General features: G+C 46.7%; 1 protein-coding gene across 1 annotated transcript in view; it reads left to right on the plus strand.

Annotated features, from left to right (window-relative positions):
• Window positions 1-14,023, plus strand: part of SH3BP2 (SH3 domain binding protein 2) — a gene marked incomplete at its 5' end in the record, with an annotated part of 28,622 nt that extends 14,599 nt beyond the window's left edge. Inside the window, 7 exons of the mRNA XM_083460509.1 lie at window positions 1,106-1,171; window positions 2,109-2,694; window positions 4,376-4,505; window positions 9,304-9,359; window positions 11,788-11,869; window positions 11,981-12,040; window positions 13,010-14,023. Of these exons, the coding sequence (XP_083316635.1) occupies window positions 1,106-1,171; window positions 2,109-2,694; window positions 4,376-4,505; window positions 9,304-9,359; window positions 11,788-11,869; window positions 11,981-12,040; window positions 13,010-13,147 (1,118 nt within the window). The 3' untranslated portion in view covers window positions 13,148-14,023. The remainder of the gene's footprint in view (window positions 1-1,105; window positions 1,172-2,108; window positions 2,695-4,375; window positions 4,506-9,303; window positions 9,360-11,787; window positions 11,870-11,980; window positions 12,041-13,009) is intronic.
• Between the last annotated feature and the right edge of the window lie 465 nt (window positions 14,024-14,488).

The raw sequence follows: 14,488 nt of genomic DNA on the forward strand, positions 1-14,488 counted from the left end.
ATGCAACAACAGCAGCAAGAATACTTATCGCGAAGTATTGGAAGACACAAGATTTACCCACCCGGGAAGAATGGCAGATGAAGTTGATGGACTATATGGAACTGGCGGAGATGACTGGCAGAATCCGAGACCAGGGAGAAGAGTCGGTGGAAGAAGACTGGAAAAAGTTTAAAGACTACTTACAGAAACACCGTAAAATTAATGAATGTTAGAAAAATGTTGGAATGAAGTTATATGGCTTTAGTAGAAATGTTATAAGGAATTAAGTATAAATAGATTAATAGAGTATTAAAGGGGAAAATAAGGTTAGAATCTGTCAAGATAATTAAAATATAGAAAGCAGAGGAAGATGGAAAGGAATTGCTGAAACAATTAATAGAAGTGGAATGCAAAAAAGGGAGGTGTGAGGAGGTCACTGAAATAAGTGAATGAAAGATAAGATATGGAAATTGTTTGATTTTTTAAAAATTGTTTTTGTTCTGTTAGTTTAGTGTGTTGTGTAGTGTTTTTGTATTGTGTTGTGTTGTTCTTTTTTCTTCTTATTTTTGTGTGTGTTTGAATTGTTGGAAAAGTAATAAATATTACTTTTTTAAAAAAAGAAAAGCCATCAAATGGCACATAGTTTAAACTGTGGAATTCTACAAGAAGCGGTGATGGTGATCACCAATGTGGATGGCTTCAAAAGAGGGCTAGGCAAATTCCTGAAGGATAAGGCTATGCTGCACTTCCAGTGGTGGAGGATGCATGTTGCTGGCCACCACAAGTCAGGAGAGCACTGTTGTAATTGGCCCCTTGTGGAATTCCAGTTGCCCACTGTGAGAATAAGAATCTGGACTAGATGGGCCTTTGTCTTGATCCAGCAGGGCTTCTCTTCTGTCTTTATGTTGGTTGCTTGCCTTTTAAAGGGGCACTGCAGTTTTACCATCCCCAAAGCAAGTTTTGAGAGGCCATGTATAAGGATGTGAGCAGAATGCTACTGGCTTTGTGTCATTTCCAGCCCAATCATGTTTTCCTCTGGCTGGGCAAGCTGCTGCAGAGCCCCTGACATGTACTGTCAAGTAACTTTGCTGTGCTATTTACGGTAATGCATTACCTTGATTTTCAGATTATGACCAGGATGAAGATGATGAATATTTACAGCCAGATAACTCGGATGGTATAAAGTGTGAAGGTATGTGGAACTAGGAAGTTACATCTCCACAGAAACCAGATTGATGAGTTTCAGAAATCTGGCCAGCCTGTAACTAATTAGTGCAATTTGTTGGTGCAAAGCTTGAAATAAATGAAGAGATTTATTGGTACTTGGTAAGAGGAGAAAAACCTTGAGGGTTTAATGAAAATAATATCTATAGCAGGAATGGCTAAAGTTACATTCACCATTGGTAAACCGTTTGGCACCCACAGCCCAGCAATGTGTGTGTGTGGAAAGTGGGTGTGACTACCCTAGACTTTAACATGTGCACACTTGCATGAACACATAGCTCCTCATTCTCAGTGTATCACTGCCTCCCTGCCTATCAAATGGGCCAATTCCCATACCTATCAGGACACTGGGTTGGGTAGACAGATTTCAAACTCTCTACCTATCCTAGCATTGTCTACTCTAAACTTTTGCTTTTTGCTGCCACTGGTAAACATCAGGTTAGCATGCCAGAGAAATGTTGATTCCAGTGGGGAGGAAGGCACACAGGAAGAGTCACCTCATGCACCTTCCTCTTTGTGTAAATCATGCTGCACTCAGCCTGCCAAACTGAGGTGAGCGATGTCTCCCTTCTGGTGGGGAGAGGGGTCTACTCTTCTCCATTCCAGCAATGCTATACTTTAAAGGGCGATCTCAAAGGATGAGTGTGTGCATGCAGTTTGTAAGTGATCACCGCTGCAGGTGGCCCTCAGGGTCAAAAAGGGTGCTCACCTCTGTGCTGAAGAAATACATTACTTAAAAAATAATAATAATCCAAATATAAACAAGGAGAAGAAATTATTAACAACACGAACAATGCAGCTGCAACTTACATTAAGCATATAATGTATACTTACACAGTATTCTCCTCTGAGTAGAAGACACTTCCATTTAAATGACGGGCTTGTTCTGCTTCTTTTTTACACAGATCATGTGGTATCTCCACCAGTGTACCCGCCTCCTCCGGTTCCATCGCCGGGAAAAGCTTTCTTTCCAGAGACAAAAGCACACTCGTTCTCTGGCAGGTGTGGTGTGCCGGTGCTTCCAGCGCCCTCCCTGAAAAAAAGCTTAACGGATGTGAGGTCTGAAGTCCTCTTAAGCAGGAGAGGAGAATTCCCTTTTCAGTGCCAAGCAGAGCATGATGTGAGACCCTACCCAGCACGTCATCAAATCCCTAACCAGGGTCCACCAGTGCCTCCTATTCCTCTGGCCAAAAAGCCCACCTACCTCACAGAGAGTTGCTCTTCCTCAGGTATACGTCTGCCACTGACCTGCACTTTACGTACTGCTGAAGAGAGTCAGAGGTTTAAAGAGAAAAAACTTCCTGCGCAAGTGCCTCCTTCATTGCCAAGCACCAAGCCCAAATTACCACAGTATCTTGTGACTCCACTGGTAAATACCCAGGCACCAAGGAAACCTGGACTTTTGACACCAAAAGTACCAGCTAAGCCTCAAGTGCCTTGTGAGAAACCACGTGTGCCTGTTTCTAAACCAGAGAATCCTTTGCCTCCACAGTAAGTTGGAAAACAAATGTGTATTGATCATGTTGGAGATTCTGATGTTAATTCAGTTATGTGGTAGTAATTCATTTGCCATTCCCCCAAATCCTTGCCTTGGAATGGAAAGCTGCCAGAGCAGTCTTGCAAACAATTTGCTAAGTTACCAGCCTACAAATAATACTCACAGTCTGCTTATAGATAAACTAGTGAATAATAATAAAAAAACTTTTAAAAGCCCATTATAACTTCAGATTTTAGTGGGGGGGGCGGGAATGGATTAAAAAACTAAGTTGTCCCAGGAATGCAAAATTTAAAAACACAACACAAAGGGAAAACATTCGTGAAAATTTTTTCTTACTATTTTTTCTGTTGATGTAACATCAGAGGTGGCAGAAGAACATAATTTTTTTAAGCCCCTGCTTGCTGCTGCTGCTGCTTCACAGATTCTAACAAATGGCAAAATACTGCAGTTTTTCCAGGCTGCTGACTAAACCCCTGTCTTGGTTGCCTGAATTCGATTCCTGATTGATTGGTGACTGTATTTATGGTCCCCTAATCCTAATTAATGGAATGCGGGTGGCGCTGTGGTCTAAACCACTGAGCCTAGGGCTTGCCGATCGGAAGGTCGGCGGTTTGAATCCCCACGACGGGGTGAGTTCCTGTTGCTTGGTCCCAGCTCCTGCCAACCTAGCAGTTCAAAAGCATGTCAAAGTGCTAGTAGATAAATAGGTACCTGTCAGGGAACTGACATCAGAGCAGAGGGGGGAGGCGAGGCTTCCAGACTCTGCAGGAGAGGGAACGAGTAAGGGTAGAGAGAGAACGTCATCTGGGGAAGAATGTCCAGGTGACACCAGGAAGAAGGGAGAGGGAGAGAGCATCTCGGAGGAGAGGCTCCGAGACTCTGGCAGTGAAGTCAGTGAGGAGGGTGGAGGACCACCACTAGGCACGCCCACTCTGCGCAGAAGGCTTCCGCGCAGAGAGGCGAGGCGAAGGTTGTCCGTTAAGGAATTCTTATGCTGGAGGAAATTTAGGAGACGCCCACTCACGGATTCGTCGAGCGACTGAGCAGCAGCACCCAAGCTGCTCAGTCAGGGAAAGACACAACCGCCCCTAAGCAGTTTGGAACAGCTAGAGGTTTACACACAAGCAACCCCAATTCCCGTGACAGTACCACTCTGGCGGGAAGGTAAATGGTGTTTCTGTGCACTGCTCTGGTTTCGCCAGAAGCAGCTTAGTCATGCTGGCCACATGACCCAGAAAAACTGTCTGCAGCTCCCTCGGCCAATAAAGCGAGATGAGCACCGTAACCCCAGAGTCGTTCGTAACTGGACTTAACTGTCAGGGGTCCTTTACCTTTAATGCTAATTAAACATCTGGAATGGCTTTAGATAATTAGCTTTCAGACATTGTTCCCAGGCATTCTAGGGTCCCTTGGAAGTTTTACTGGGAGTTTCTCAATGGAAGATCAACAATGGTGAGCAAAGCGACTTGTCTGCTTTTGCCAATTTTTGCCTGCTGTGTGCAGCCACAAGTGTTACATGTGTATTTATTGGTTGCATTGCGTTATTCAATTCATATGCTTCAGTTATGAAGACTCAGTAGATCTATCCCAGGCTCAGTTCATATGAAGCACTGGGCATATGTGAATCTCCTTACGTAATCTGTTAACGATGTAATATTTCCTTTCTAATTTCAGTTTAGACTCTGCTTCTCCTAGAAGATCTTCTCCAGATGGACAAAGTTTCCGAGTTGCCTCATTTGAGAATCCACTATTGCCTTCAAAATCAGACTTATCTGGAGAAGATTCCGATGGTGACTATGAAAAGGTAAGGCAGCTCATTCCGTAAGATTGCTCTGCTTTATACAGTCCTATCCTGTTGGCTAGTACCAGAACCCTGATATACCTTGTATTTGGAATTGATGGGCAAATCATCTAATGATCTTTAAACAAGCAGAACGGCTTCATATGTTACTGAGTGGCTACAGCAAAAGCACTTGTAAAGTATACACTAAATTCACATGCAGCTCACCATGATATTGCCTTTGCATCAAAAAAATGCAGTGGTATTATTTATTATTATTTATTAAATTCATATGCCACCCTTCATCTGAAGATCACAGGGCAGTTTACAGTCTAAAGTTGTTGGACACCCGACTCCCACCAGCCCCAGCCAGGATAGCCAGTGGTCAAGGATGATGGGAGGTGTAATCCAGAAACATCTGGAAAATCGATGCGGTAGGAATGTTGTAATGTGTGTCACAGTATTCAAGTATGTAGTCCATAGTGTTTGAAAATGTGGGCTTGTACTTGCAGCAAGTAGCAGATTAGGGCAAGAAAGTAATCGCAAGTGTAAGTAGTGGCAAATGGCTTATGACCGCCACTGTTGACCTGAAGGGTATGGCTGGCTAGCCATCTCTCAGGCTTTGAGTCCACAGCCTCAAGCCCCTTAAAGATCTAGCTCCAGAAGGTAAGCAGGGAGCCCACCCTTACGCACCCTGGACAATAGATCCTACCAATGCCAAGCAAGTCCGGTTGTGAACCGTTGCCACATAAGCTCCACTCAAGTGGGGTGGGGGAAGGCCAAGCATTTGGTAGATGTGTGCAGGATGTTGATTCCGTAAGTGGCTGCAGACAGAGTCTCGTGGTGATTACAGTCCTAAGAAACAGGGAGGAGGGACAGAGTTTGGCAGCAGCAGCCCCAAGCCCATGCTTGGTGGCACCTCACCCTCCCGCAAGCCTGGCACAAAGAGGGCACTCTGCCAGGCTTTTATTGAGTGCTAAGTCAAGTTACAGAATTGTTGGTACTGCGGCATCTGCCTTTTATTATCTTAGGGGCAGTATTCTGCATTTCCTGTAATTTGGCATTGAAGACATATAGTAATAAAAAACTTGGGTTGATGAACTGCCAACTCATAATTCAACTCTTTTAATGTTGCCCTGATGTCACATATGCTTCCCTATGTGTGTGATTTGGGCTTGATCCACAGATGGGTGTGGTCACGTGTGATCATAAAGTTGCTTTTGATAGGGATTCCAAGATGGCGGCGCGCATAGACGCTGCGGCTTAGTGCTCTCCCTTAGCGTTTTGTTTTTGTTTGTTTTGTTTTTATTATTTTTACTTGCTCTGAGTATGTCTGGCCGGGCAAGAAAGATTTACAGCAGGCAGGAACTTCTGAAGGTCAGGTTACAGTGTGAACAAGCTGTAAGAGCTGATTATTTTCGCCCAGATAACGCTCCTGTGGGAGTAGCCAGGTAAAGTCCAACTGGCAGTTAAAGTCCAACTGACAGTTCAGCTGCTGTAGGGCGCTGGCTTTGGGATGCCATTTGTCTACACGGGATTTGCACCTTCCTGATTGTGAAGAGGACCGAAAATTAATTCAGCCTTGAACAAGCGAATAAGGAAAGGAGTGGTTTAATGGGAATCTAATAGCCAGTAACCAGATACAAGATATACAAGATGGCAGCGCGCATAGACGCTGTGGCTTAGTGCTCTCCCTCAGCGTTTTGTTTTTGTTTTTATTATTTTTACTTGGTCTGAGTATGTCTGGCCGGGCAAGAAAGATTTACAGCAGGCAGGAACTTCTGAAGGTCGGGTTACAGTGTGAACAAGCTGTAAGAGCTGATTATTTTCGCCCAGATAACGTTCCTGTGGGAGTAGCCAGGCCACCGGGCTCTCCATGGATTACTATGCCTCCAGGGAGGAGGCGAAGGCGGCGTAGAGACAGGAGGCAAAAGCGGGGTTGTCGGGCTGGCGTCCTGGTAAGATTGCAGAGGAGTCCATCTAAACCACCGCTCCCTAGCATATTTCTTGCTAATGTGAGATCTCTTACCAACAAGATGGACGAATTGAGGCTGCAGGCAGCAAAGAACAGCCTTGTAAAAGATTGCTGCGTTTTATTTGTCATTGAGACATGGCTTCAACCGTCCATACCAGACACAGCTATTCAGTTGGAAGGCTGTGCGGTACATCGTCATGACCGAGGCATGGACTTCGGAAAAACCAAAGGAGGGGGGCTGTGTGTATATGTGAACAAATGCTGGTCCAATAATTCGAAGACTGTGGGCAGTCACTGTTCACCGGATTTGGAATATGTGGCTGTTAAATGTAGACCAGCCTATCTCCCTAGAGAGTTCACAGCTGTTATGTTAACTGGTGTGTACGTGCCACCAGATGCCAATGCCAACTTGGCTTTGGGATGCCTGCAGGACCTTATCGGCAGCCAGCAAGACAAGTATCCTGAAGCTGTGCACATCATTGCGGGAGACTTCAACCATGTTGAACTTAAAACAGTGCTCCCAACGCTCTATCAGCATGTGAAATGTCCCACAAGAGGGGACAAGACACTGGATAAAGTTTATTCGAATGTAAATCACGGCTATAGGGCTTTACAGCTGCCACACTTGGGCCAGTCCGACCATATGTCTCTGTTCCTGGTACCAGCATATATCCCACTCAGGAAACGGGCTCCCACAATATTAAAATCTGTTAAAATCTGGCCTGAAGGTGCTATTCACCAGCTGCAGGACTGTTTTGAGAGAACCAATTGGGATATTTTCGATAGTTCAGACCTGGAGGAGCACACGGCGGCAGTTCTGTGCTATATCAATCACTGCACAGACACTGTCACAGTAAATAAATCCATCCGGTTTTACCCCAATCAGAAACCCTGGATGAATAGAGAGGTCCAGTGCCTGTTGCGGGAAAGGAACAGGGCTTTCAGGTCAGGCGAGGTGCAGCTTTACAGTGTAGCAAGAGCAAACTTGAGGAGGGGTATTCGACGGGCAAAATTGGATTATAGGCTGAGGATTGAGGATAATTTAAGGAGCAACAACACAAGACAGATGTGGCAGGGGATTCAGCATATTACCAACTACAAACCTAACCTTGGCGCTGTCGACGGTGACCCCTTGCTGGCAGAGGAGCTTAACCTCTTCTTTGCTCGCTTCGAGAAGGAGCCACCTGAGACGCCGGTATTACAGCCACCAGCCCATAGGGGCCCCTCATTCACGGTAGAGGAACATGAGGTGAGACAGGTTTTGAGGATGGCGAATCCGAGGAAGGCGGCTGGACCTGATGGCATCACTGGAAAGGTGTTGAAGGGCTGTGCGGATCAGCTGGCGAGGGTCTTTACTAAGATCTTCAATAAGTCCTTACACCAGTCTATTGTCCCACCCTGCCTGAAGTCGTCAACTATTGTCCCTCTGCCTAAAAAATCCACAATCAGTAGTTTGAATGACTATAGACCAGTTGCACTGACTCCAATCATCATGAAGTGTTTTGAGAAACTGGTGCGCCGTCACATTATGTCCTGTCTTCCATCAACTTTTGACAACTACCAGTTTGCATACAGAGCAAATAGATCCACAGAAGACGCCATCAATACCACTCTCCATGCTGCTCTGTCCCATCTGGAGCAGCCGGGGAGTTATGTGAGGCTGCTGTTTGTGGATTTTAGCTCTGCTTTTAACACTATCCTCCCCCATAGACTGGTGTCCAAGCTAGAGGCGATTGGACTCTCCAACTCCACCTGTCTCTGGGTTTTGGATTTTTTGTCAGAACGTTCCCAGAGGGTTAGAGTAGGGTCACACATGTCCACAGCCCTTAGCCTTAACACCGGCTCACCACAGGGTTGTGTGTTGAGTCCCCTGCTCTACACTCTCTATACGTATGACTGTACAGCCATCTATTCCAGCAACAAAATCATCAAGTTTGCTGATGACACTACGGTGGTAGGGCTCATTTCAGGAGGGGATGAGTCCGCCTATCGGGACGAGGTGGAGCGGCTCTGTGTTTGGTGTGGAGAGAACAATCTGGCTCTTAATACGGCTAAGACCAAGGAATTGGTGGTGGATTACAGGAAAAAAAAGGCGGACATTCAGCCCTTGTATATCAACGGGGAACGGGTGGAGAGGGTGGCGGAATTCAGGTTTTTGGGAGTAGCTATCGATCAGGGCATGACTTGGAGCGCACATACCACTGCTCTGGTGAAGAAGGCCCAGCAGAGAATTTATTTCCTCAGACTTTTAAAGAAGAACAATCTGAGTGAGAGACTGCTGGTGTCCTTCTACCGAAGCTCCATAGAGAGCATTCTTACATACTGTATTTGTGCTTGGTTCTCCAGTTGTACAGCTAGGGAGAGGAAGGTGCTCGAGAAGGTCATAAACACAGCCCAAAGGATTATTGGTCATCCTCTCCCATCTTTGGAAGAACTGTACGGTTCCCGTTGTCTTAGGAAAGCAAATAACATCCTGCAGGATTCATCTCACCCGGGACACGGTCTGTTTGCACTACTGCCTTCTGGCAGGAGATATAGAAACATCAAGACAAAGACAAATAGACTGAAAAACAGTTTCTATCCAAGAGCTGTGGCCTTTTTGAATGCTGTAACTCGATAGTGTGACCTGGGAGTTTGATGGGTGTGGTGTGGGTGTGGATGGAATGTGGTTTGTTTGGTTGTTGTTGTTGTTTTGCTTTTGTTGTTTTAAGGGATGGCATCCAATTTCGTTGCACTTTGTGCAATGTTGCACTTGTGTAATGACAATAAAGAATCTATTCTATTCTATTCTATTTACCTATTGTACTCTTTTTATTCTTTTGGCTTGACAACCCTTTTTTCACACAGGTTGAGCTGCCTAATTCAGTATTTGTGAACACCTCTGAATCCCTTGAAGTTGAAAGGTAAAATACATTTATTGCAAGCCGTTGTGGTATGTCGATATTTCCTAGTGCTTGCTGCAAAAATCAGTCAGTAAAAGGGATGGAAAACTGAGGGGAAATAGCTGCTGGCAAAGGGCTGAAAACCAGAATTCTGGGCACTTGATACGTACTGATATGTACTATTGTAATATTGATTATTGGGTGCCGAGAGCTTTGAAGATGGGATCCTGTGGCAACTTATGATTAGGTTAGGTTGCTCTCATTGATGTGCAGTATGTACAGTGGTGCCTCGCAAGACGAAATTAATTCGTTCCGCAATTCTCTTCGTCTTGCGGTTTTTTCGTCTTGCGATGCACGGTTTCCCATAGGAATGCATTGAAAATCAATTAATGCGTTCCTAGGGAAACCACCTTCAGACCAGGTCCGGGGACAGTCTGTCCCCGGACCTCTTCTGAAGGCTGGGGGGGGGGGGACAAGGGCTTTTCTTCCCACCCCCAGCATTTTAAAAAACCCTGGGACAGCGGAGGACTTCTCCGCTGTGCGGGGCTATCTTAAAATGCTGGCGAGCGGCATTTTAAAATCGCTCCGGACAGCGGAGGACTTCTCCGCTGTCCGGGGCGATTTAAAAGCCCCTGGGAAGGCAGGCAGGGGGGACAAAGACTTTCGCCCCCTGCCCGCCTTCAGAAGGTGTTCCCGCCCCCCGCCCCACTTCGGAACAGCATTCCGAAGTGGGGCGGCGGGGGCAGGTGTTCCCCCGAGCGCTTCTAAAGGCGGGCGGCTGGGAGGGAATCCCTTGGCCCCCCGCTGGACTTCCCGAAGCTCTTTTGAAGTCCGGCGGGGGTCCAAGGGATTCCTTCCCAGCCGCCCACGTTTAAAAGCACTCCGGGGAAAGCAGCGCACTTCGCTGCTTTGCCCGGAATGCTTTTAAATGCGGGCGGCTGGGAGGGAATCCCTTGGCCCCCCGCTGGACTTCCCGAAGCTCTTTTGAAGTCCGGCGGGGGTCCAAGGGATTCCTTCCCAGCGGATCTCTCTGCCAGCAGCGGCAGCTCTGCCGCTGCTGGCGGAGACTTGCCGGCATCCCGAAGCCTGTGCGCAGCGCGCCCAGGCTTCGCGGATCTCTCTGCCAGCAGCGGCAGCTCTGCCGCTGCTGGCGGAGACTTGCCGGCATCCCGAAGCCTGTGCGCAGCGCGCCCAGGCTTCGCGGATCTCTCTGCCAGCAGCGGCAGCTCTGCCGCTGCTGGCGGAGACTTGCCGGCATCCCGAAGCCTGTGCGCAGCGCGCCCAGGCTTCGCGGATCTCTCTGCCAGCAGCGGCAGCTCTGCCGCTGCTGGCGGAGACTTGCCGGCATCCCGAAGCCTGCGCGCAGCGCGCCCAGGCTTCGCGGATCTCTCTGCCAGCAGCGGCAGCTCTGCCGCTGCTGGCGGAGACTTGCCGGCATCCCGAAGCCTGCGCGCAGCGCGCCCAGGCTTCGCGGATCTCTCTGCCAGCAGCGGCAGCTCTGCCGCTGCTGGCGGAGACTTGCCGGCATCCCGAAGCCTGCGCGCAGCGCGCCCAGGCTTCGCGGATCTCTCTGCCAGCAGCGGCAGCTCTGCCGCTGCTGGCGGAGACTTGCCGGCATCCCGAAGCCTGTGCGCAGCGCGCCCAGGCTTCGCGGATCTCTCTGCCAGCAGCGGCAGCTCTGCCGCTGCTGGCGGAGACTTGCCGGCATCCCGAAGCCTGTGCGCAGCGCGCCCAGGCTTCGCGGATCTCTCTGCCAGCAGCGGCAGCTCTGCCGCTGCTGGCGGAGACTTGCCGGCATGCCGAAGCCTGTGCGCAGCGCGCCCAGGCTTCGCGGATCTCTCTGCCAGCAGCGGCAGCTCTGCCGCTGCTGGCGGAGACTTGCCGGCATGCCGAAGCCTGTGCGCAGCGCGCCCAGGCTTCGCGGATCTCTCCTGCCTTCAGAAGCCGTCCGGGATAGCAGGAAGCGCTTCCCTGCTATCCCGGACTGCTTTTAAAATGCTGGCCCTGGGGAGCAAAGCCTTTTGGCCCCCGCCAGCCTTCCTGGACCTCTTCTGAAGGCCGGAGGGGGGGGAAAGGCTTTGCTCCCCACCGCTAGCATTTAAAAGAGGTCCCCGGAGATTTCCCTATGGGCTTTCGTCTTGCGAAGCAAGCCCATAGGGGAATTCGTGATGCGAGGCAAATCGCGGACGAAAAAACCTTTCGTCTAGCGAGTTTTTTGTCTTGCGAGGCACTCGTCTTGCGGGGCACTACTGTATCTGTTTTCCATAATGGGCATGTTGTGGTTTCCTCAAATATCCGTGTTCTGAGTGGCTATGCAAATCTTTAACCTGTTCTGAAAATGAGTGCTGTTGCTGAGAATTCATTTGGCAGATTTGTTGCGATTGCCATATTGAAGCTTGTTTTTGTTGTTTCAAAAAAGTAACAATTCAGTATTTTCCTACAATTTTAGGATGTTCAGATCAGAAAATCCCACAGGACACCCGAAAAGCGGATTATTCTGTATTAGGAATTCATCCACAAATCCTGGCAAGGTAATAAACCAAACTGTAATAATTTTGTTCGCAATATACCAACTGGGAAGATGTTTGGGACATGGTTGGTGTTGTAAGGTGTTTATCTTGATTTTTCCTTCCTCCTTTAAGGTATTGGTTGTATGGGATGAATCTATTGGGAAAGTGAGAAACTACAGAATCTTTCAACAGGTGGGTAAAAACATGGTTTGCAACTGTTCCCTTCTATTTTATGTGTTTGATTAAAATAATATTCACTGTGCTTCTAAACTAATCTTCCTCCACAGAATTTGGATTACAGTAGTACCTTGGTTTTCAAACGTAATCCATTCTGGAAGACCGTTGGACTTCTGAAATGTTTGAAAACTGAAACATGCATTTCTGGAAGCATTTACATGCAAAAAAACTCAATATGGAAGCCATGTGGCACGTTTGGCTTCCAAAAAGTGTTCGAAAACGAAGCAGTTACTTCCGGGTTTTCGGTGTTTGAAAACCAAAACGTTTGACTTCCAAGGCGCTCATCTGATTTTTCAGATTTAGGTCTTCGTATGTTTGAAGGGAAAGGGACGTGGGTGGCGCTGTGGTCTAAACCACTGAGCCTCTTGGGCTTGCTGATCAGAAGGTTGGCAGTTTGAATCTTGGGCTTGCAGATCAGGAGGTCGGTGGTTCGAATCCCTGCGTCCTGTTACTCGGTCCCAGCTCCTGCCAACCTAGCAGTTCAAAAGCATGCCAAAAAGTGCAAGTAGATAAATAGGTACTGCTCCGGTGGGAAGGTAAACGGCATTTCCGTGCACTGCTTTGGTTTCGGTGTTCCATTGCACCAGAAGCAGCTTAGTCATGCTGGCCACATGACCTGGAAAAACTGTCTGCGGACAAACGCCGGCTTCCTTGGCCTGTAAAGCAAGATGAGCGCCGCAACCCCAGAGTTGTCTGCGACTGGACTTAACTTTAAGGGGTCCTTTACCTTTTTTATGTTTGAAGGGAGGAAATACAGTATTCTGATCTGAACATTAACCAGTATTAGGCTTGCGAACATTATGGAGTGTAGCCAATTAGTTATGTTTTGCAGTATGTTGCTCTGAGTTGTATGTCTGTTGTATTGTCATGGAATGTTCCTGCGGTGGTCAGTGACTTCAGATGTCCATTTTACTTCCGCAACAGGACTCAAAGTTTTACCTGGAGGCAGATGTTGTGTTTCTAAGCCTTGGAAGTCTGGTTGAGCACTACGGCAGCCATGTCTTGCCCAGCCACCGTAATCTGGTCCTCAAATTTCCTTACGGCTATTCTGGACCCAGGTGACAGACCTACCTAATCCACTCTCGCTCTAACACCAAGCACAGTTATGGAATCCTAGGACACAACTGTTGACCTTCCTCATTAATGAATGGTTATAGACTGATATCCCTCCCCCCCTCCCCCTGTGCTTTTCATAAAGAGTCTGGACCAATTTCAGAAGAGGGCTGAAGACACCTCCTAACTTGAATGGGTCATATGGACAACTAACAGAGCTACTAAGAGACATGTCTAGAAGCAAAGTACTAATGGCTTCTTGCTATGTGTTTTCCTGGCTGGTTTTTGACTCATCACTGGTGCTTGACAAAGTTTTTAAATAGTTTATAATTTAGCTATAAATAACACAAAACTCCACCATAATACAAACCATGCATGAATGTGCTTTGCCACTTTTGCTTTGTCACAATTGTGATATTTTAAGGGCATTTGGACCCCCTAGGCCTCTAGACCCTCACTATAATTGTCAAAGTAAGCACCAGTCTCTCTCACTCTCACACGCATCACACAATATTGTTGTATTTTGCTCTGCTTAATGAGTTACAAAGCACCTCTGTGCAAGAGTAACTGTGAAAATTCAGTTGACGCCAAATTGTAATTTTGGAAAAATCTACCAGGAATATTGACGTATATGCACTTTTTGATATTATACCAAATAGTTAAGTTAAAGAAATGTGTTGACCATATGATTAATCATAAGTATTAACCCAATGAATAAATAGAATGGCAACTTGTTTTTAACATGCAAATTAATGTGAAAAATAAGGGTTTTTAATGTCCTATATTTCATTATTTTTATATTGTAAGAACTATACCAACAAACTATGGCTCTTATGAAAGAAGAACTCTACTGAACAGGGTTTATATAAAGATTTCTCAATCTGTGATTTGTATTGATACATTTGTGATGGTTCCTGTATAATTATTTGGTTCAATATTAAGTCAACAGTGCCATACTACATCCTTCACAATGTATTCATTAGAAATTTGCTGTGCAAGAGACATGTGCGCCATGTATGTCTTGAAGGCAAGGCATTTCTGTGGAAGTTGTGTCGTATCAAGGTAAGGGAGACTTTGTGCACCAAGTGCTGAATGCAGATGCTTCAAAGATGCTTATAACCAAATCGGTGCATCAGACTAAATAAATGGTTCAAGTCATGGTCATATATAACAAGCATGAGTTACTTAACATAGATAGTAGTTATGTGTACACAAACCACATATGCACCAAACTTTAATTTAATCCTGTTCAGGTATAAAGAAAATACTGTTGTATGCTATTCCTATATAAAATATTCAGGAAACACATTTTTTTCCTTTTTGAAGAAGGTCTTTGGAAATCTTCAACCC

This window comes from Podarcis liolepis (assembly GCF_965112155.1).
Source record: "Podarcis liolepis genome assembly, chromosome: 9".
Taxonomy (NCBI): domain Eukaryota; kingdom Metazoa; phylum Chordata; class Lepidosauria; order Squamata; family Lacertidae; genus Podarcis; species Podarcis liolepis.